General features: G+C 40.2%; 1 protein-coding gene across 3 annotated transcripts in view; it reads left to right on the top strand.

Annotated features, from left to right (window-relative positions):
* Nucleotides 1–24,572, top strand: part of PCCA (propionyl-CoA carboxylase subunit alpha) — a 314,254-nt gene that overhangs the window by 120,140 nt on the left and 169,542 nt on the right. For all 3 annotated transcript variants that reach the window (XM_068928028.1, XM_068928023.1, XM_068928032.1), the window contains 2 exons: nt 3,402–3,496; nt 10,596–10,746. In XM_068928028.1, the coding sequence (XP_068784129.1) occupies nt 3,402–3,496; nt 10,596–10,746 (246 nt within the window). The remainder of the gene's footprint in view (nt 1–3,401; nt 3,497–10,595; nt 10,747–24,572) is intronic.

Genomic DNA, 24,572 nt, shown 5'->3' with positions numbered 1-24,572 from the left:
CTGTACTGTACATAAAATTCGGTCAGGCTGCCATTAGCAGTAGAAGAGTCTGTTCAAGGAGACTGCAAAATAAATTTGGATATTCATTTTAATTTTTGAGACCTGACTTCAGGGAGCCGTTTTGAAAGTCAGCAGAATGGAAGCAAACGCATTCATGTGCTGAAGTACTGTCTTGTACAGAGATGGACTAAAGTATATGCTTTGGCTTGGTATTTGTTTGGTCTTAAAGTTAGCTTTTTGTTCTAAGTTAGTTTTCTAAGGTCCCTCCCTGGTCAGTGGAATGAGAGAGAGACCTGAGAGTTGTTCTTCCTGTCCTAGAAAATTGGGGATAAGTCGTTTTTTTAATTTAAATTAAGCACTACTGTATTTAATAACAATCAAATAATTTCACCTCGTTTAAATAGTATAGCCTTACCTTTAAGAATTTATGGTTTTATTTATAAGCGTACAATGAATCTTGTTTTCCTTACACAAATACTTTGATGGCACCTTTTAGCAGTACCACAGCGTATCGTTTTAACTTTATGCTCTAATCGGCTTTAGAGCATTGACCTTGGTTCATTTTCAAACTACTAAATATATAAACAATTTGAGACCAGATGCAAAATATTTATTAATTTAGCAGCAACTTTTAAATAGGACTTTTTTTAATGTTCTCATATAGCTCCAAAGCATTGGTGCTTAACATTGTTAAATAAGGGGTTTCCTGTGTCTAGCTATAAAACAATCACTTTGCTAAACATAAGAAAAGACTAAAACAATTAACAGGAAAAAAGAGTCCAAATAGAGTTTATGCTTGAACTGATTTGAAGTCTTGTTCTCCTGAAATATCTGACATAAAGGACCTGAGTTTAAAGTAAAAGTAAACGGAATGTCTAAATATTACTTGGCTAAATAGAAACCTACAACTAGAAATGAAATTTAGCTGAATCAGGAGAGGATACGATACATTACATTTATTTAGTGTATGGCTGTATGTGCCATATACTGATACTGTAACCACCTCATCTTACAATCCCCCAAACAGGACATTTTTTTTTAACAATATTTAGATATTTACGGAAATGCCGTAGCTATAATGTGTGCTTTTAGTGAGATGTGTACAGGAATTTTACCTCATCCTAGGAATGATCAGAGATCATGATTTCAACAGTCTGTAAATGCATTCTGAATTATAATTATTTTATGAAGTAAGTACCTTATTTAATTTCTAATAACATAAACAGTGGACCTGAGATGAATTTCAAGTCTGACACTAGATATTATATGGCTGATTCTATTTATAACTGCATGTTTATAATCAACATACATGAATGTCTCTTTAAGCCATATTAGCTGACAGAGGAAGAATCTTTCTTTTAAGATACAAGTTGCAGAAATTAAGACTGATACAAGAAATGTCCCTGAAATGAATGAAAGTACTTATAAGTTGCCTTGAAAAATAATGTATTGTTCCCTTCAGTAGAATAATATAGTTACACAGAGAGAGACGCACAGAAGAGAGAAGAACAATAACTTATTGTTATCAATATTCTGGGACTTTTCTAGTTTATCTGCTTCTGTGAGATTGAAATCTGTGGGAAGGTGTAGGTTTTGTAAGGGAGTCTGAAGTAGTCTCAAGGAATCATTTTACTTGCAGGACAGAGGTTCCATCTGGGTAGCATACTATACCTGAGAACTACTGTTTAATATTTAAAAAAGAGAAGAAAAAGCAAAAATAAAAGCATATTTTCCCCAAACAAATTTCTGCAGAACTCCATGGCATTTAGTTCTGGACTGGATGAGTTAGAGCTAGGGCAGGAAGTTGCTTTGGACACTTCTGGATTTTTTTCTTCCCTTGCACTAGCAAGCTGGTTATAGAATCTAGCAGTGACTGGAGCTCTCTGGTGCTACCTGCCACTAAACCTCCTGCTGCATAGGGAGGAGGGTTCTTGTGACAAGCGGTAATTTTAGAAATCTCTAAACTTCGGAGGGGATGTTTCTTCTAAAAGCTCAATAAATTTATGGGAGCACGAAGAATTCCTGAGGAAGAATCTGTGTCCAGTACAGCACAATGTGGGCAAGTTACCTTCATGAGATTAGCGCCTCATTTTCTGTCTCATCTATCCAGATTTTACTGGCGCTTTAGCAACCACTGGCATCGTAGATACAGGAGTTCACTTGCTTAGTGTTGTACTTGCTTTGTGGTGGTGGTAAAAGGAATAAATACAAATAGATTGTGATGAATGTGAGCAGATATGATTGAGCTCACGCTGTTTGTGGAAGGTTAAGCTTCTGTTTTCAGTGTAGAGCTGCACTTTTAAAAACGAAGCATGAATATTGGCACAGGTTTCTGCAGATCAGAGCGGGGAGATAGGTGAAAGAAAATGATTAGGGAGAAAATTTTAGAAGGAAGAAGGGAGGAGGTGTGGTCCCTGGAGAAAGAAATTGTTCCAAAGAATTGGAAAGTGGGTAGCGTATAAAATGATAAGATTGGAAGAAATCTACGTGATTCCTCAAATCCAGCCCTCCTGCTACTGGAAGCAGCTATGCCATACGGTCCATTGCATAAAGTGATAAAGCTCCTTTTCTTACCTTCCAGTTTGAAGTTGCAGCATCAATTGAGAGTTTTGTGATGCTGAACTTGTGCTTTTTTTCTAACATGCAGTTCAGGTAGTTGAAATTAGATCTAGATGCAAGTATCCTGACTGTGTTTAACTCTTCTGTGGATTGAAGTTGCAGCCAAGAACTGTTGTTGTCTCCTGATTGTTGAGAAGGTCCTTGAAACTGTTGCTGTAATTTCCTTTGAAAGTCTCAGAGAAGTGGCAAATTTTATTGCCCTTGACAGAAAATTGCAAATTTTCTGAAGAATTTGCCTTTTTGTTTGAGGGCAGGGCGCTGTGGTTAGCTAAGGGATCTCTACTGGCCTTTGTTTCTGAACTAAATTTGAATCCTTCAAGATTTTGTTCTCCTTTGAGATAAGATACTGTTTAACAGCTGCGTCTGAGTATTTTATTATGCAATCCAATTTTAGAAGCTTGAAAATGTAATTTTTATCTTGCCTCAGTCTTTTGATTTCTGATTTCTTTCATTTTCTCACAAATTCTGAAGTAAGTGTTTTTCCCCTTCCAGTATTCTAAGTAGACTCTCTATTGAGGCTTTAAAAATAATCCTATTTAGGAGTTTAAGTAACATTCCATTAATATTTCAAATGCACCTAATTTTCTAGAATGGCAATTTTCCCCCAACTTCACTTCTAAGTCAGAAAAAAGGTTAAAAAGAAAATAAACTAATTGAATGCTGCATAATTTTTTTTTTTTTTTTTTTAACAAGTAAAGCATATAGCTGGTTGCAGGTGATGGAATATCATAAGGCCTCATGCATGCATTGCGTACAGTAATAGCAGTGTGTTACTGTTCTAGGTTTTGGCAGATAAGCATGGCAATGCTTTGTGGTTAAACGAGAGAGAATGCTCCATTCAAAGAAGAAATCAAAAAGTTGTGGAGGAAGCACCAAGGTAAGTGGACTCTATGCAGGTTAAGAGTTACTGAAAGCGCTTGCAGAAAGCTACTGATTTTATTTCTTGTACAAATGCGAACACCATTTATTCTGTTAAAAAACATGAAGAACAGTATGTAATGTTGACTGTAAGACAATTTTGATGTTGCACTTAAGAGGATAGTTTGATCTTACTTCATGATGTTTATGTAAGAAGAAAACCAGTGTTGAGTTATTAATTTTTTCGTGATCTTCTGTAAAATAGATACATATCTTATCAGATATGGGGTATATAAGATGGCTTGCCTAATGTACCAGAGACTTTTTTTTGTTTACTCTTCAGCTTTTGGATTTAAGAGTCAAATAAAATATAGAATGGGTATCCAGTTTACCGTTCCTAAAGATATTTGTGTTATACCAATTTTCAGAGGACTAGATCATGCTCCCTTTATTTCCATGTTAAATGTAATTGAAAGGTAAGTACTCTGCACCACTTCTAGGACTATTCATGTTAGTGATCTATGGATATAGGTATCCAGTAACTCAGAAGTATTAAATGATCTTAATCTGTGTATTTCAAAAGGAGCTGAAATACATCGATGCTGTGCAAGATATAGTCTTACTGTATTTTCTATTGCATGGACTTTATCAGAAAATACACATAGGAAAGGGGGAAATGATGATTTCAGAAAACCATACAGATATCTGAATAGCTGTGGGAATTCACGATGTAATATGTTCACCAGTTGGGGTGGGCTTTACCATTGTTTTATAGCACAGAGCTATGTGATGCGACAATTTAGGATATGAAAAAACACAACGTTCAACGGACATTTATTTAGAAGTAGAATATAAGTTAATGCTGGACCATAACTGTTAGACTGCCCATTTGTGACCTGCAGCCTCCAGATTTCACAGACAAAAACAGTCTTATTAGACATCAGGCTTCTGAGAAATCCACTAGTACTGGAGGAAGCAACAATAGCTATTAATGTATTTATTACTGAGTATGTATCCTTCAGTTTAAATTTTTTTTAAATTGAATTTAAAACCTAGGTCGTAATGTAGTATGTGTGTATCTGTGTGTAATACACACACACACACAGACTCCTAAGCACTTAAGAGCGGATAGTTTTTGCCTCCGCAGTACTTGTAAAGTACTGCCTGCTCATACTCCGTGCCTGTGGTCGATTCCGTGGAGTGATAGGTCTTTCTCTCGGCAGCCAGGTGTGTTCAGAATGTTTTCTTTCATCCAAGTATCAGCCTTTGCAACTTTCTTTGCCTTCTTCGTTGTTGTCAGTAAGTTTTTCTGTCCCTTCCCATAACCCTACAATGGCCTGTGAGCAATCCAACAGCTTCCAAAATTTGGCATGACAACTCTTCTTTTTTTTCTTGTTATTGAATGTCTTAGACTTTGCGAGCCTTTTATTGACAGGTTTGGAAACCTTATATACCTTACAGCTAAGTTATTTATAAAGGGTGCCCAAGAGTAGTGCAGATAAGCAAGGCACTCACTGCTTCTGTGATCCTAAAACCTGAAGTTAGCCCTTCCTGTTAATGATGCTTCACTTACTGTTGTTAATTAATGACTCCTGGAAACACCTTTTCCTGTACTTCTGTGTGGAGGAAGTATCAAGTCCCCACTAATCCTTTTTTCCCCTGTTTTTGTGGTAGCTGCCATTGAGAGCTCTGAGCTAGGCTCATTTGTTTTGCAGGAAGCCCAAGAAGTAGGGATGCTGTGGGCTAAAATGTTTATTCATTTTCTATACAATTTAGGGTTTATGACTCTGGCTTCTCTTTAAGCCTTTTTGCCTATGATGGCTTTTTCCAAAGCATCTAAGTGATTTTAAAAGCCTGATTGTTGAGAGTCATTTGGCTGAGAGAATAATATTTGTGGTGATATTAAAGCCAAATAGATGTTCAGCAGTTTGGCCTATCCTAATGGGATCCTCTTGTGTTTGGATCTCTGGTTTTCCTAAGGAAGTTCGATCTTTTGTGAAAAATCTCTCTTTTTGAGTAGAGAAAGCTCTTTGGCTAACACCCTGATGCGGTTACTGTATTCAAGGGAGTTCTGGTGTGCATGATGGGTGAATCCCTCAGTTTTAAATAGGAGACCAACAAACTTTGCTTATTCCCTTTGCTTGTCCCATAGACACTTGTCCTACTCGTTCTATTCTGGGAAGTGTAAACAGTAAACACTGTCTACACGTTGTCTGAGCACTGCCCATGTTCTAGTTAGTGCTGAGTTTTGGCTTCTTGGCACACTGTTGCAGCCAGGCAAAACTTCTGGTGCTTTACAATAATTTTCTTGGTCCCAGCTTTGTACCTTTTTGGGAGATGCTCTTGACTTTTCCCTTTACTGCAGAGATTGAAATTTAAACAGATGGGCAGTATTTTATAATCTGTTGTTCTTCCTTTGACTCAGTTTTTGTTCCTGCTCTGCCCAAAGTCTTCTCCACTCCTTTTCAGAGACAGTTGCTATGAGAGTGTACTTTGGCAGGAGTTGAATTCCTCAATGGGTCTCAGGAGAACCACTTAGTGGTCCTTCATCTTAGGGGAAAGCAGTGTAAGAGAAAGCAGCTGTTTTCTGATACCAAAAAGAGAAGAGTGTCTCGAGACTCACCCTGGGATAAAAATGGTTGAATGCATTTATTTGGAAGGTCAAATTCAGCACAATCTATCTGGCATCATTTTTGCTTCAGAGTGAATTTACTAGTGCAGATCTTAGCCTAAAAGGAACTTCTGTGTTTTAGGTGTTGAACTGGAAGAACTTTAACTTTGCCTTAAGTCAGGATCAGTTTTAAAATTCCTGCCTATGGAATTCTGCTGTGATCTTAGTGAAGATATTTAGTACTGTGGTTCCAACTGTTGTATTTCTCTGTCTGGGTGGTTGGTAAGAGATTCTTCCCTGTGTAGAGTAGCAAGGCCTATGAGACTTATCAGAAAATCCATTGATTCTTTAGGACTAAAAGTAAGCATATTAATCTTAGTTAACTTCCTATTTGACAACTGGAGTTCAGAGGAGTACTCTTAAACTTCACTTTGAGAGCAGGCCTCCTATCTAACCCTTTCAGGACCTGTTAGAGGCTTTTTAAAATGCTTTAACTTTTGCCTCCCTACTTGAGTGAAGGATTGTCCGGTCATTCTGAGGCACTTGACTATTTGTGCTATTTGATGGCCGAGTATAGATTTTATACATATTGTCCAGTTTTGAGTTCAGACTTTCTACATATTCAGCCATTGACCATGTTGCCAGCTTTCCCCAAAAGGGGTTGGGATTTTCTTGTGGTGGAGTGCTATGCAAGGTCTGCAAAGAAAGGGCCTTCTACATACTGTGGCCATCCAACACTATCTTTTACTTTAACAGTCAAAGAGATCAAGCATTTGATCCCCCATGGAATGATTTAGATATCATTTCTCAAAGTGGTGAGCTTCAGGACGCTCCTGAACCTTAGTGTCTGCGTTTTCAGGCCTTTCGTGTACAAGTAATGATGGAACAGCACCCTGCCATTGTATTCTGTATTAGCATACAAGATCTGTACTAGCATCCACAGTGAGCAAGTCATTAGAACTTGGTAGCTGCCCTCTTCTTTGTTATCTCAGCCTGTTCTCTAGAGGTTTTAGGTGATGCTGCATCCTTTTGATAAAACCTTGGCATATGATACTCTTTCAGAAAATGGATTTTGTTAGGACACACTCTTAATCCTTTCCTAAAGTTTCCCTGAGTTCCATCTCAGCCAGGAGATTAATCATTTAGTCTGTTTTTTTCCTCCCTAGCTGCATGCATTCAGAGTTGAGCTGCCTTATCTATTCTAGGTATTAGTTTTGCAGTATCTTTTTAAATTGAAAGATGTCCTTTCAGTTTCAGTTCCAAGGACAAAAATATATTTTCTCTTTCTACCTGTGACAGAAGGATCTAAGATACGTAGGAGATTCCAAAAGGGAGACTATTTCACCAGGAAGTGAGCACATTAGAATGAATATGAAATGGTTAAACTACTTTTGTGACCTTTTTGGCATGCACCATTTTTAGCTTCTTTCAGGAATGTTTCTGTCCCTGGAAGCTGCATGGACTGGAACTTCTTTTACTTTCTCCAGGCACTAAACACTCTCTGGAAGATTTCAGTGTGATGCCAAGTACTTTAGGACCATATTCCAGATTAACTGTCAGGATGCTTCTTGAAGCCATCCACAATTTGAATCAGAGCTGTGTAGACAAGCACTTGATGGAAAAGTATATTATTGAACTATATTGTATGTACATGTTCTCCTTAGAGTTGTGCTGTGTATATGTTCATCTGGAACCTATATTTCTTATCACTCTAGAAATCCTTGAAGGATTCTGGGTTAAGAGAAACTGTGAGCTGTTCCATTTGTAGGTACGTACATGATTTGTAGACAATTTACACACTGAGGCAAAACAGTCTCTATTTGCAAATAGTTTAACATATTTATGCCTGGTGTGGTACGTGTAGACATCTCAAAGAACAGTTACTGTAGATGAGTAATTTTTTTAAAATAAGTAATATACTCAGCTATTTTCTAAGAGCAGATAAGCTGAGCGTGAAGTTTAGAAAATGAAGATACTGACATCTCCCAGCGTAGTGGTATCTTCAGAGGAACAGTAAATGTTATAAGTGAATTATCACTGATTTTTTTTGTCTATGAGTTGAGCAATAAATTTCTACTAGCAGTGCAACTGCCTATACTTTTCAAAATACTCAGCCTGATCTCTGAGTGAAGGTGATAAAGAGTATTTTGGGAAATTATTTTCTGATGAACTGGGGATGGAGAGGTAACATCTTGCCTGTGTGGTCATCCCTCTGGATGTAGAAACAATAGAACAAGTCAATTGTATTGTCTTTCATCAGTTTAACAATAACTTGAAGAAGATCTTATGAATGAGATGTCAGGTCTGATCTTATTTTTTCTTTCTGGTGCTTTTATCTTGTGAATTCCTTTTATTTGGAGGCCTTCTTGCTGCCACAGGACCTATTTGGTCGGAAGAATAACAGGCATATGTGGGAGAAAAAGAAGTGAAGTCAGGTTTAAATACTGTGTTTTCAAGTGATGCCTGATTAGGTTGGAAAAGATTTATTTCAGTTGTAAAAGGTGAGTGGTTAAACAAGGGGGAAACAATGTATATGAAAGGTAAAGCCGCAGAGGGGAATAGGAAAACTTCAGTTGATTAACCTAGCTGATTGCAGGGATAATTCAGTCATTCTAGAGCATAAAGCTTAACCACATGGCCCAGATCCAGTTTAGCAGTGTGACACTTCTATTCCGTTCTTTGGCTACAGCAGGAGGTAACAGAGATCTCAGACATACATTTAACAAACATAGGAAGACACCACTGTAATGAAGGGGAGTAACTCTTTCCTCCATCTGAGAAGTAATAATGGTTATTCTTAGAAATAAATATGAAGCCAATATTGAAAAGGTTCTGTTCTTCATAAGCTGCTCGTATTGAACTTTTGTGACTAAAACCCTGGAGAAACCCTGGACTGAATTATAAGTTGTTGATTTTGTGTAATGAGTTATCCTCTTCACTGAAGAATTAAAATGCCTAATTAAAAAAAAAAATCTAAAAATGCCTGCTTTACTGTCCATCAGAGTCTACCTACACTGGCGCTGAAAGAGCTCAGGGTCTAAGTAGCTCTCTTACTTTGAAGAAAAGGATTCCATTATCTCTGAACTTGCCTAAATATTTCCTCACTTTTTGTGTCATGTCAAATATGGCTTGTTCTACTGGCAGAAGTTTCTAGCTCTCCTGTGAACGTTTGTCTTAATGAAAAACCTCAGAGGAAGTGCTGAAAGTAAAGTCCTGACCCAGCAATGGTCTCTGAGTAGATTCTTGGGCTCAGCTGGACCTGCCTGGAATTTCTTGGGCCACTTCAGATAAATGGAGGCTTCTTTGCAGAATTAGGACCCACTTCTGAAGATACCCCAAGAGATGCAAAATATTTGGTGTAGCAGCCTTTTCATTTTAAATAGTAACTTACAGGTGTAAGGTAGAAGTGACTTTCTGTTCTGCTACAAAAGTACTTCCTAAAATGAGTTGTGTGCCTCAGGTAAGTTGCTACAGGAATATAATAAACATATGTACACTTCTGTGAGATAAACCACTAAATGTTGTTTTTTGTTTTAAGTCAGTGTATCAGGGTGAAGACAAAACTGTTCCACAGCATTGATCGAAAGCCTCAGAAATTTTCCTAGCTCTAAATTAAAAATCTGCATAGGTTAAATCTGATTTTGCAGTGCAGAAAAGAGGAACAAAGAAAATACGTATCTTCCTGAGTCTTTCAGTTCACTAGGCCGATGGAATGGTGTATTGCTCTCCTAGGATGGAAAGGCTTGATGTTTGGGCAGTGGTCACAGTGGCTCCTGAGCTGGTAGCTTTGGGGCCTTTGAGTGGTGCCAAGTGTATGGAATGGAATGAATTGCAATTACAAACACAGATAACTAATGTCTTTGATTTACAAATAAATCTGAGATGAATTACAGGGTATGATAAAGCCAACTTTATGAACTTCCAGAATGTTGTTATTGCATAGTGCATCGCTGAAATGGCCATGTCGTTCTAATTCAGAGTCTGAAAATAACCCCACCTAGACTTAGTCTTCTATTTTGGCATTCCAGTTTTCATTGGGTGGTTTCTTTTCTTACAGTTTCATCATGCCAACTTTCTAATTACAACTAAGAAAAGCAGATATGCGTTTCCAATGAGTCATGAATTTGTATATACTTGTTTAACTTACATTTTTATAGATCTCGGTATTGTAAAAAAGTTGTTCTGTTTTTTGTATTTTAAAAATATTATTTATCCTGAATATCCTGTACTTTGTGATGGTGAAGAGTGCAGTGTATTTTTTCAAAGGATCTTAAAATGAAAGAATGTTTTTCTTCTGAAGATAAGGCTAATCTTGAGACATGAGAAGTCAGAAGATTTAGCAGTATTTTTGCACCAATATAAATGCAATGAGACACACTTGACAGTCTTAACATGATGTCTTCATACCTTTAATATTCTCCTCCTCTTTTGGTATTAGTTTAAGTAGAAGATTGAATGGTTTAATTGCCTTTTTTGACTAAAGAAAGGCATTGTTTCTGTATTGTAGCACTTTTCTAGACCCTGAAACTCGAAGAGCAATGGGAGAACAAGCAGTAGCTCTTGCCAAAGCAGTAAAATATTCCTCTGCTGGAACAGTAGAATTCCTTGTCGACTCCAGTAAGAATTTCTACTTCTTGGAAATGAACACTAGACTTCAGGTAAGAAAAACAACTCTTCAGATTCAGAGAAGTGTTATTTAAAAAAACAAAGCATAACCTCTTTCCATACTTAGGGTCTGCTACTGCAAAGACTCGTACATAACTAACTTGATGCATGTAAGCACTTACCAATGAAGTTGAAAGGGCTGCTCACTTAAGTAAGCCTGGATATAGAAGACTGCAGCAATGAGACTTTCACAGCACTCAAGTAAGGACTTGGAGCCTTTGCTCTTTGTTGCCCTTAACCTGAAGACCTTGCAAGAGGTCACTGTTAAGTGCCACTGTGAGTTCACAATAAGTGGCAATTCACTGTGCTTTGATGCTTTTCCTCACTAGCCACTGAAGTTTCCTTTTTGTTTCTTACATTTTGGCAATAGTTGGCTGAGTTTCTCTAGGAGGAGGATTAAAACTGTGTGTATATCAGAAATGAAAAACACTAGCAATATGAATATAATTGAAAGCATGGATGGAATGCAACATGCAGTAAAAAGCATGCTGACATCATGGTGTAGGAGTTTTTATAAAAACTCCTGTACTTAAGTAGTAGATGTTATAATGTGCATTACAAATGAATGGACAAACATAATGTTTAATAGACAACCTCTTCTATGCCTTGTTTCACTACTGTAGTGCATATCTGGTCATAATTTAAGAAAATGGGCATGAAACTTGAAGTCTGAGTGTCATTCTCAAAGACAAGGAGAAAGCCTAACTTGTGAACAAGTAATACTGTAGTCTTTATCCTCCTTCTCTGAGTTCAGATAATACCAGAAGGATAGAAACGTGAAGTCAAGCAATAGAATGATTAACTCCTTATTCTATTTTATCTGTATTTAATTAGAACTGTTTTCTGTCTGCCTCTTGTTAATGTGGGCGATGTTGGAAAAAGCATAGAGACAGCCCTGTAATCCCAACTTCTTTGTATGACTTAGTATACTTTGACTTATGTATGACTTTGGAGGCCAGTAACAAGCAGTGTCCTCCAGAGGTCAGTACTGGGTCCAATCCTGTTCAATGTATTCATCAGTGACCTGGAGGAAGGCACACAGTACACCCCCAACAAGTTTGCTGATGACACTAAACTGGGGGGAGTCACTGATACACCAGGCTGGAGAGATAGGCAGGGAGGAACCTCATGAAGTTCAACCAAGGCAAGTGCAGGGTCCTGCACCTAGGGAGGAATAACCCCATGCCCCAGTGCAGGCTGGGGGCTGACCTGCTGGAGAGCAGCTCTGTGGAGAAGTCCATGGGAGTCCTGGTGGACAACAAGTTGACCATGAGCCAGCAATGTGCCCTCGTGGTCAAGAAGGCCAATGGTATCCTGGGTTGCATGAGGAAGAGTGTTGCCAGCAGGTCGAGGGAGGTGATCCTGCCCCTCTCCTCAGCCCTGGGGAGGCTGCATTTGGAGTCCTGTGTCCAGTTCTGGGCTCCATAGTGCTCACTTCTGCTTTTGCTAGGACTTTGGTATGCACAGTCTAGTTTCCTCAGATTCAGTTTAAAAGGATAATGGTTAATTGCTATGTACTGTTTATTAAAATATTATGAAGAATTTGTCTCTTTGAACATAGTTTTCCCAGTCTTGTAGTTTTTGAGATATCTTCCAATGACTCTTGATGCTCTCTTATGTAGAAGAGAATTCATTTATGTGTTTCTTTGTAGCCCACCAGAAGTTCCAAACCATTTCCCTGTTACAATGTTTCATTGGCTAACAAGGTATTATTTAGCCTGGAAATAGAATTAGCAATCAAGTATCTTTTGAGTTAATTCACTTTGCAATTGTTTTCTAAGATGTTACCTTTGCTGTTGTGGTGTCTGTCTTCCTCCCTCCACCCCCCCCCCCCCCCCCCCCCGTCCCATACATAGTGTTGGGAGTGTTGGAAGTCCAGCACCTCAAACTTACTTAATTGTAGATGTCTTCACGTACACAGTAAGAAAGCTTTCACAGTTCCAACTTTAAGAACTTTAAAGACTCTTTCTGAAATATAGCCTAAGCAGCTTGACAATCCCCTTTAATAGCAGACTCATTCTTTCTAACTCTTAAAGAAATTTACTAATCTCAAATTACAGTACTTGGGTAGATATTCTCTAATTCCTCTATCTTGACTGTGTATTGCCTCTAATTAGCATTTCAGTTTGAGGCTAGAGAGTAGTAATTTTCTCCAGTTCTTCCCTAGGCTTACCCAATTGATCTGTCACTTTTCCCAGGTCTCAAGCTTTACTTTTTGTTCAGTTAACAGTTATGCAACTAACATCTAGTTCTCACTCCCCTCTATTAAGAGCCAAACATAGAAACTCTAATGAAGCTTGTCCAGATTTAACTTTAGAACCAGGAGAGTCTCCAATATCTCGGTATTACTTCAGCCTTTTCCTCTTGTTTCTTAAGTGTGAATGATGGCTAATAGGTTCACCTGCCCTATTTTTGCAGAACACTCAACATTTGGAAGAACTTTCCTAAGAGACACATCTTGTCCTTGAATGATGCCCCTAAGGTCTTTGTCAGTGTGCATGACAGACACAGCTACCTGTCAACATCATCAGAACACATCTGCTAAATTGCACAATTTTCTGTATTTATGTTTTAATGTTCCTGCAATCACAGATTAAATCATTGCAGCCTTTTGACTTTAGTCTGATACAGACTTTAGAATGAACTTGTATAAAGCTAACTAAATTGTATCCAACGTTTTGCACTACCTGCTGATTTCTCCCCTCCCTCCCTTAAAGTGTATCTGTTGTGGATCTCTTGCAGTATTTCTTGTAAATGATTTCATAGCAATTGAGTTGTATTTATTTGCTTATTATTTTGATAAACTCTTTGGGAAGATACCTTTTTTTGCTGTATAGTCCTGAAAGCAAGCATAAATAGCCCCTTAGAGGAAGTTTATATTTTATTTAATTTGTGATAAGTGCTACAGAATCATAGAATGGCCAAGGTTGGAAGGGGACCTCTGGAGATCATCTAGTCCAACCCCTCTGCTCAAGCAGGGTCCTCTAGAGCACATTGCACAGGATTTCGTCCAGGCAAGTTTGGAATATCTCCAGAGGAGGAGACTCCACAATCTCTCTGGGCAACCTGTTCCAGTGCTCAGTCACCCTCACAGGAAAGAAGTTTTTCTTTGCATTCAGATGGAACTTCCTGTGTTTCAGTTTATGCTTGTTGCCTCTCGTCCTGTCACTGGGCACCATGGAGAAGAGTCTGGCCCCATCCTCTTGACACCCTCCCTTCAGATACTTGTATATGTTGATGACACCGCCTCTCATCAACAGGCTGAACAGGCCCAGCTCTCGCAGCCTTTCTTCATAGGAGAGATGCTCGAGTCCTCTTATCATCTTTGTAGCCCTCTTTTGGACTCTCTCCAGTGGTGCCATGTCTCTCTTGTATTGAGGAGCCCAGAACTGGACACAACGCTCCAAATGCAGCCTCCCCAGGGCTGAGGAGAGGGGGAGGATCACCTCCCTCGACCTGCTGGCAACGCTCTTCCTCATGCAACCCAGGATACCATTGGCCTTCTTGACCGTGAGGGCACATTGCTGGCTCATGGTCAACTTGTTGTCCACCAGGACTCCCATGGACTTCTCCACAGAGCTGCTCTCCAGCAGGTCAGCCCCCAGCCTGCACTGGGGCATGGGGTTATTCCTCCCTAGGTGCAGGACCCTGCACTTGCCTTGGTTGAACTTCATGAGGTTCCTCCCTGCCTATCTCTCCAGCCTGGTGTATCAGTGACTCCCCCCAGTTTAGTGTCATCAGCAAACTTGTTGGGGGTGTACTGTGTGCCTTCCTCCAGGTCACTGATGAATACATTGAACAGGATTGGACCCAGTACTGACCCCTGGAGGACACTGCTTGCTACAGACCTCCAACTAGACTCTGCGCCACTGACCACAACCCTCTGAGCTCTGCAGCATTCAGCTATTTCTCAATCCACCTCACCGTCCACTCATCCCACCTACGCTTCCCGAGTTCACCTATGAGGAGTGATGGGAGACAGTGTCAAAAGCCTTGCTGAAGTCCAGGGAGACAACATCCACTGCTCTCCCCTCATCTCCCCAGCCAGTCATTCCATCATGGAAGGCTATCAGATTGGTCAAGCATGCTTTCCCTTTGGTGAATCCATGCTGACTACTCCTGATCACCTTCTTGTCCTCCAAGATGAGCTGTTCCAGCTTTCTAGGGATGGAGGTGAGGCTGACAGGCCTGTAGTTTCCTTCTTGCCCTTGTTGAAGACTGGGGTGACATTGGCTTTCTTCCAGGCCTCAGGCACCTCTCCTGATCTCCAGGACCTTTCAAAGATGATGGAGAGTGGCCTAGCAATAACATCCGCCTGCTCTCTCAGCACTCATGGCTACATCCCATCAGGGCCCTTGGATTTGTGGATGTCAAGTTTACCCATGTGATCTCTAACCTGATCCTCCCCAATCAAGGGAAAAGTCTTCCTTTCTCCAGCCTTCCTCTCTTGTCCCCAGAGTCTGGAATTCCTGAGGGCTGGCCTTAGCAGTAAGGACTGAAGCAAAGTATTCAGCTTAATTCAGGCGGCATTCAGCAACTCTGCCTTCTCTGTATCCTTCGTCACCAGGACACCTGCCCCATTCAGCAGCGGGCCCACATTTTCCCTAGTCTTCCTTGTGCTATTGATGTATTTGTTTGCCCTTCTTGTTGTCCTTCACATCCCTTGCCAGATTTAACTCCAAATGGGCCTTAGGCTTCCTTGTGGCATCCCTGCATACTCTGACAACGTCCCTGTATTCCTCCCAAGTGGCCTGTCCCCTTTTCCACATTCTGCAGACTTCCTTCTTCTGCTGGAGTTTTGCCAGGAGTTCCTTGCTCATCCATGCAGGTCTCCTGCCTGCTTTGCTGGACTTCTTCCTCAGAGGGATGCACCGATGTTGAGTCTGGAGGAGGTGATGCTTGAATATTAACCAGCTTTCTTGGACCCCTCTTCCTTCTAGGGCCCTATCCCATGCGATTCCTGCAAGTAGGTCCCTGAAGAGGCCAAAGTTAGCTCTCCTCAAGTCCAGCGTTGCGATCCTGCTTATTGCCCTGCTCCCTCCTCGTAGGATCCTGAACTCCACCATCTCATGGTCACTGCAGCCAAGGCTGCCCCCAACCTTCACATCTCCAACCAGACCTTTCTTTGTTAGTACAAGGTCTAGCAGCACACCAATAAGGAGAGGTGTCTCCACTGCCTGTGTCAAGAAGTTATCATCAATGCTTTGCAGGAACCTCTTTGACTGTTTGTGCCTAGCTGTGCTGTCTTGCCAACAGATGTCAGGGTGGTTGAAGTCTCCCATGAGAACCAGGGCCTGTGATTGTGAGGCTACTTCCAGCTGTCGGTAGAAGGCCTCATCGATGACTTCCTCCTGGTCAGGTGGCCTGTAGTAAAGCCCCACAACAGTGTCACCCATGTTAGCCTGCCCTTTAATCCTTACCCATAAGCTCTCAACCCACTCTTCGTGCACCCCGAGGCAGAGCTCCATATGTTCTAGTTGCTCCCTCACATAAAGAGCAATACCACTACCTCGCCTTCCTGGCCTGTCTTTCCTTAAAAGCACATAGCCATCCATGACAGCATTCCAGTTACCTGAGCTATCCCACTGTGTCTCTGTAATTGCAATAAGATCGTGGCCCTCCGACCACCCACAGATCTCTAATTCTTCCTGCTTATTCCCCATGCTGTGCGCATTGGTGTACAGACATTTCAGAGAGGCAATTGAGCATGCAGGAGGAGTGCAAGAGAATCCTCCCCAGCCATGTCCTGTATGCATTTTCCTGACTGCCTGCCCCTGCTGGAGGCATCCTGACTTGAGCGGTGTTTTACTGACTACCCTGTTTCTATAACACTGCCCTTCCCCCATCTTTCCTAGTTTAAAGCTCTCCTTACCAGGTTGGCCAACCTGCTGGCAAAGACATATGTGCCCTGCTTGGTGAGGTGGATCCCATCTCTCCCCATCAGCTGTCAATTTTCAAACAGGGTCCCGTGGTCATGGAAACCAAATCCCTGCTGCCAAACCAGCGGCGCAGTTGGTTGTTAACCTGGAAAATCCGTGTACTCCTTCTCCCCTCCTTCCTCACAGGCAGGATTGAGGAGAAAATGACCTGGGTTCCTAGACCCTTGACCACCATCCCTAGAGCTCTGAAATCCTGTCTAATGGTATCCAGTTTGTCCTAGGTGTCATTAGTGCCCACATGGAAGAGCAGCAGAGGTTAATAGTCCGATGCATGGACAAGCCATGGCAGTCTTTCTATGACATCTCGTATTCAAGCCCCTGGCAGGCAGCAAACCTCTCTAGACAAGAGGTCAGGTTGGCAGATAGGTGCCTCTGCCCCCTGCAGCAGGGAGTCACCCACAACAGTCACTCACCTGCTTCTTCCGAGTGTTCCCGCACAGCACAGGGTCTGCTAGGCCAGTTGCCTCCCTTGGAGCCATGCCCAGCTCCTCCTCAGCCTGGAGGGCATTAAACATGTTCCTCAGAGGCAAATCTTGAGAAGAAGCAAGAGCCTTTCTCCTTCGATGAGAAATGGCCAGTTTCCAGTCTTCTACAGTGTTAGGATGTACCGTTACACGTGGTACAGAGCCCACCGGCAGCTCCACTGCTGTAGGGGTGGTTGGCACTCCTGGAGCTGCACAATCTCTGAGAATACACTGTCTATCTCTTAGTGTCTTGTTGGATGCTGTGCAGCCTACTGACTTCCTCCCGAAACTCCTTTACCTGGTGATACAGCTCATCAACAACAGCACACCTTCTGCAGGAGAGCTGACTGTCAGCCCAGGCCTCACAGAGAGGCCCGAAGCACTCCCTGCAGCCTGAGACCCGTAGGGCTGCATCTGATGTCAGAGGGTCTCTCTGGGTCGAAGCTTCAGATATAGCTGATGCAGCAACTCCAACAGCCGCTGAGGAATGTGCTCTGTGTCATGACCATACCTGAGGAAGCGTACACTACTATGAGAAATGAAGGTGCCTTCTGGTGCCCTGCTGCACAAACTGCTGTGACTGTTTACTGCACCCTAGGCCTGGCTCTTCTATAGGCCTCTCCCTAGCACTGACTCACAGAGTGATTGACCCACCCTAATCAAGGGCCACCTGGATCAAAGGCCCCAACTCCCTCTGATCAGGGATCAACCAAGAGAGCTTGTTAACAGCAGCTATACCTAGCTAGAGCTTCCCAGGAGAAATTAAGGCCTCCTGTAGTTGTTCTTGCTAGTTCCTCTTTCCTGGTATCCTTAAGCACTGTAGTTCCTCGGAGGTCCCCAGAAAGCCTCCACAGCTTCCAGTAAGTTCCTCGAAAGGTCCAAGCAGAGCCCAGACACTGCTGTGCAAACTGCTGTTTCTGTTCGCTGCACTCAGTACAGTATGAGGCTGAAAAGTGAATAAAGCTAGTGAATCAGCTCTGTTGTCACTTGTATGCTACGCATATCTGTTAAATATGTTTCACTCCGTTCGAGTGATTCAGCTAGAGTGAGTTATTTTATTTGCTATTGGCAATGTACCTTTTGTAGCTTCTGCCTTTCTACCATCTTTCAGAGGCTAGCTGGTAAGTGAAAAAAAATTGCATAGCAAAATGGGTTATTTCTGCTTTTTACAAGAAAACGTGGAAGTGTCTGCTTTACTGGCTACCAGTGAACTTCCTGTGTGTTGTCACTTAATGCCCATTTAGAATGGTTTTCAGGCAGTTATCGCTTTTAGAATTGTTGAGACTGACCAGATGTTGAATATCTGATGTGTTATAGCTGCCCGCACTGTGATTTTCTGTGTGTTACCTGGTTGTCATTGGCCTAATAAAAGGCAATCATAAAGCAAAGTAGCCAAACAAGAGCTTTGAAATAAATGAAAGTTACCAAGCCCTTATATTGGTAACCTTTTTAACTTGCAGGTTGTGTTGAAATCTCAGGCTCATGTCAGAAATGCTGGCTTTCAGCAGAAAGTCTCTTCTACTTTTCATTGGAAGACTAGAAGCATCCCCTTTTAAGTTCATATTAAGAGTCTACTGTCTGTAAATAAAGAATATCTATTTACATAGGGTGTGTGGTGTGTCTAAACTTCTTACAGGCGAATCAGTTAGTAACAGCAAAGAGAAAGTATCAAATATTTTAGAAGTTATTTGTAGTGCCTTGAATTCAGAAGCATCCCTGGTTGGCTTAAGAAGACCTTGGAAAGGTATGATAAGTGGTATGAAGAAAGCAATTATCCTAAATATGGTTTGTGTCTTATCAATTGTATAGACTGTATTCAGTGCAGTGGAGTTGAGAAATACAGTAATTTATGAGAAACTGTGTTTTTTCCTCATGCAACGACTTGAATATTTTTCCTGTCATAACTGTTTTTAGGGAATAAAAGTTGATTTTTGTAGAATATTATACTGACGTGTAGAAGGTTTATTTACTGAAAGCAAGTGGCATATCTCTATGTTTGTGTTTTACAGTTAATTGCAGTGGGAATGTTTGACTGTTTTATGTAAATGTGTTTTCAAGTTCTTTTAAAGTAAACTTGTGCCAAGCCTGAGGTTATACGTTAGCTTCCACATACACGTTAAACATTACTAGTGTTAAGACTTTTGTTCATCTCTTCTACTGTTTTTATCAGACTTTAGTGGCTTCCAGAAAGTGTTATGCTCCGGAGCTTTGATTTTGTACAAAACTAACAATGCCTGGTATAAAATACGGAGGAAGATTTTTTTACGTGCTCCAGTTTTGTCTCTTTATACCTCCCTTTTTATCTATTTGTCTATTCACGGAAGAATAAAAAGCATGGCTGGGAAATGTCTAGAAGTATGTACAAATCCTGTTGGTTGTTTTTTGGTGCTCTGCTGTTTTTAAACTCTTGATTCTGACAGTTTCTTAATGGTTTCTATCTTCCATTGCCCGTCATTAGGCAGCACCTGCTACATGTTTGCTCAGTGAAAAAGAGAGGAGTGTTGTAAAATATTGCAGCTGCACTATATAAACAGGAGCAGCAAAACATAAATAGTAAGTGATGGGCTCAGTCTGAATTACCAGATAGAACCACAGAGGAGTGTTGACTTTGATATCTGTAGCGGACCCTTGGGATGGCAAGAGATGGTTTTGTTGTCTACATGTGCGTAACTGTCTGGAGGACGGATTGTGCTAGGTGGAAAGGAGTGGGGGAGCAATGAAAGGGGCTGTCAGTAATTAGAGGAGCAGATTTCTATAAAGTCTGAATGGAGGCGTTTCAAAGGAAAACCTCAAGTGACTTTGTCTGCCGGTTGCTGAGACACTTCTTCATATTTCTTAATACTGGAATCTTGTTTTGCTGTGACACTTGCCTTTAGTCATTTTAAATAGGCTAACGAACAGTGTCAGACGGTAAAGACTTTCAATTGCTACTAACCTGGGCTGAATTTGAACTCCTGACCTAAAGGTGAAAGGTCTCTTATCCCATTACCAATCCCCTAAGCCCACCAGAATCCATTCTGCACACAGTTTATACCAGCTGTTCATGGCCATTTTTAGAACCGAAAGAAGAGGTGGTTTTGCTGCCAAACAACACTTCTTCACACAAGAGGGTCAGCCGACAACAGTTAACCAGATTTTTGCCACATTCTTGCCTCCTAATGCAACTTCCATTATGTAGCTACTGGTTGTCTGCTTTTCAGGCTTTCCAAAAGAACTACAGAAAAGCATTGCTAATTGTTGTTGACAGAAGAGAACGACATTGTTTGTATAAGTCATTGAATCTGAAAGATGCCATTAATGGTGCTGCCAGGGCACAGAATGATATCTTAGAGACAACATTACCGCATAAGTATCATAGAAAGCTGTTAAAAAGTAGGAAAAAAAGGAGATTCCTCTCCATTTTTAATAAATAGCGAAACAAAAAGATCACTCTTCAATTGGCACGTTAGTTCCTTTGCTTTAGCAAATTCAGTGTAAAGAACATCTAAGAACGGCTGCAGTGTGACAAGGGCCATCTTGAACGAAGGACCCTGAGAGGCAATTAATGCTATTGCTAAATATAATGAAAGCAGAAAAAAATAGCATCTGTAGTAAAAAGGGCGTAAGCCAATTTTGGTGGGTGTAAATTTCTTTCTTCTCTTATGTACAACATGTAGTGGAAAGGAAATCGTGTGGAATTACTGGGTTGAAAGACTTTTTTTTGAACTGTGGGATCTTAACTGTGAAAAATATCTTGAAATTGTGAGTTAAATGTTGGTGTAGAGTGTGTGCAGTTTGATTAAAACACAGAAAAGACAGATTCACTATTCATAAGCTATGGAAGTGGTTTTTGACCTATGTCAAAGCAATAGAGAAACAAATCCTTGCAAAGAAAAGTTGATGAAACTGAATCCGTGGGTATTGGAAGATAGCATCCTATGAGGAAGCAGAGTAAATATTTCAAAGCCAGTATCTGCTGTATTGAAAATTAGCAGATATCAGATGTCTGTGCATTAGTTTTTATTTCTGAAACATCTTATGAAACAGGAAGTTACCTGAGCATCTCACTTGATGGAAATTTTTGTAGTTCTCTTTGCACTAGCTGACCTGTCTCTTGATTTCTCTATCAAATACTAAAATAAATTAGGAAAGAAACAGCAGTTCCTAGTATATACTATGTCTATATAAAATGGCCACATAGAAAGCAAACTTCCTGCTATGTTTTCCTGTGTGATTTCTACTGAGTCTTAACATCAATCCAACATTCTTTCTGAAAAGCTTTTTTTTTTTTTTTTAAAAAACCAATTACCCCAAATACCCAATATGTGTACTGTTGTGAACTACTACAAAGGACTTATATTGCAGAAGGAAAATGTAACCCCAGAGTGCCCCCTACTCGTAGTAGTCAAAAACCTGGCTTGCTTGAATAGCAGAACATGTGTGGATCTCTATTGCTGTTCTGTTCTCCAAAATAAAAAAAAAAAAACAGGTCTACTGAAATAAAGGCGGCTGAGGAGCACCTGTAAGTTGGTGGGTTTGGGTCAATCAATGTTAGTTTGGCTGTAGAGGGAAGAGCGTATGGGATCCCAGGTGAATCATGTTTCTTGGAAAGTGTGGTGTATGTTGGAAGTTTTGAGGTTATTTATTTGAATGTAAAGGAGTATATGATATCAGCCAGGGACTTCGAGTAGTAGGGATGACGTAGACTGTAGTTTTAAACCTTCTGGAATTTAGATTTTCTTGGCCTCTGCGCTCTACTTGAATGCTTCAGCTGATGTGTGAGAAATTTGATGCCTTATGAACACAGGGGCAAGAGTGTGATCTATGAGAATGTCCAGAAGTGTTTGCTATTAGATCTGAGCATCTTGTTAGTCACGAGAAAAATTATATCCTGAAATTATTCCTCTGCATATAAGGGAAGCATCCATTAGCAATTTAACTCTTAGGTCAAACTGTTTATAAAAATCGCGTGAATTCTGGTAGCTGTGGATCAACCCCAGCATGGTAAGGCTCCAAGATTGTTGGTCATCACAGAACAGGACTGAGAATTAGCAGCCTCTCCGAACTGCTGGAAAGTGATGTCAACTGGACTGTGGTGTTGACAGGTTCCCTTAGCTTGTTTGTACCTGCTTCACCATCTATAAACTCAGGCTTAATATTATTTTGTCACAAACTTTGCCATTACTGCTGCCAATGTGGTTTGCTATAGAAACTGGAGGAGGTTAGGGAAACAAAGACTCCTGTAAGGCTGAGAGGGTAGCTGCTTGCTATGAGATGTCTACAGAAGAGCACTACTAGTATGAAGAGGAAACACTTCCCTTTTACCCTTTATTGATGTTGGTGGCCACAATAATTGTGGCTTTGGGGACTTGAAACAATTTAAGTGTCTCTCTTTAGAGAACTAGGTATATGTGGATCACGGGAAGTGGGGAGTAAGACTTTAAGTAGATATATGCCTTACTTAAATGCGTTAAAATGGGAACTTTCTGTTATAAATTGTTTATGGCCAGACTTGCTATAAGTAACAGAACTGGTAGTAAAAGTGTGCTTTGGGCAGCCAGATATATTGAGAATTATCACTAATCAATATTTTTCCTTGTCCTGCTGATAATAGGGGCAGCTGCCCTGGTATAAATAAGATCTGTAGATTACTTGCTGCAAACACGTCTGGTTTTGCCTTTGTATTAAGGACAGAGATAACGTGTGAATTCATCCACTATCATATAAATGTACCACCATTGGCTCTTGCCTTATTGACTGAGGCCTTACTGGCAAGATCTTGGATCAACTGACTATGAAATCTGAGTATGGCCCAAAGGTAAAAGAGCTGATCAGTCTGAGTGTGATGCAACTCCATTTGTGAGCATACTTCCATTCATCTCTTTAAAAATTTAATCCTTGATTTAATAGCCATAAAATAGAAAAATAAAGGCTGTTGGTAGAGAAGAGGTACAGAACAAAATGAACAGAAGAAAATACAATAGGAAGGAAAAACAAGAATGACCCCTGAAGTGGAAGTAAAAGGAGACAATTTTTAAAACCTAACTTCTGAAAGTGTTTTAAAAACGGATACAACAGTTACTTTAGTTAACTAACTGCCACAGTTCTACTAGAGCTTTCACAAGTAGGGAGTGATGATGATACCTTTGTTGTTTTTTCTTGGGAGCAGAGGGTCTAATTTCTTCACTTCTCTTGCCCCCAACTTTCCTTCCTTTGTCAAAGATTAGAGCTTTAATTTTGGGTCCTGCGTACATCTCTCTGTAGCTGTATTCTTGCACCTCCAGAATGTTATTGAAGTGTGCTTGTCGTAGTTTGTTGAACCAGGATATGGCGTTATTGCTTCGTTAATGTCCTGCACTATATGCTGAAGCATATATTGTACAATATAAAAAACATTGAATCCCTCCTGCCTTCCCCTTGCCAAAAGAAAGCTACAAATGCTAGAACAAGTGCAGTTTGTGAGCTGCGGACCTCACTAAAAGATTAAAGTAGCAAGTAAGTCAACTAGCATTTCACAGTTGAAAGTCTGTTTTCTACCCCATTTTAGTGATCTGATGGTCTTAATGTATTCTAAAATACATTTTGGATGTATTTTGTAATAAAAAATCAGTAATACGAGTGGTAGGGTTTACATTATGTCTAAATAGCAGTGGTTGAAGTACAGTCCTCAAGACAGCAAAAGAACCTCTCCCCACCCCAGAAAACCCTCAAAAAACTTTGCTTGTCATATTTTCTGAATACTGTTTTGTGTGCAGACACAAAGGGAGTGTTTTGGAGAAACAGAGAAAATATTGACCGAGTCAAAGATCTGTATTGAAGAATGGATTAAATAAATGTTTGTGAGTCATAAGAACCAAACAACAAAAATATTTTTCTTTCCAGAAACATTCCAACCTATTTTGATCATCAACACCAAAGCTGAAAACAACAATGAAGCTATTGAATCTGAAATGCCTACTGTAATCCAAGAAAAATGACAATATAGCTAAATAATGCAAATGTCTTTGTAAAAAAAAATATAAAAAAGTATATAAATTATTCTTAACATTGAAATTCCAGACATGTTTTAAACTTGAAGGTAATCTTTTAAGACTTAAAATCCAAGCTAAGAGAGTAAGTTTGTTGTTCAAGGAATTGATGTGTGATAAGTAACTTTCTGTTACAACTCTTAAGTTTTAAGAGAAATTGAATTACTTCAGTTTAACACTGCAGGGTAGATACTGACTTATTTCGTAGATTCTCTGAATACTGTTATTAAGCTTGACGTGCTGGAGAATATCATGTATTAGGTAGAATCAAGATTGAATCCCAAAGGTACATCCTTAAACTGCATAATCAGATTCCCATTTCAATGTCACTTTTATCCTTCAAAGAATAGATGCTTGTTTCGGTGATGATTTGTCATTAAAATTATGTCAAAACGTCTTAAAATGTTGT

Source organism: Struthio camelus, chromosome 1 (assembly GCF_040807025.1).
Source record: "Struthio camelus isolate bStrCam1 chromosome 1, bStrCam1.hap1, whole genome shotgun sequence".
Classification (NCBI taxonomy): Eukaryota; Metazoa; Chordata; class Aves; order Struthioniformes; family Struthionidae; genus Struthio; species Struthio camelus.
The sequence above is the reverse complement of the archived record's forward strand: the minus strand, read 5'-3'. Positions and strand labels throughout refer to the sequence as shown.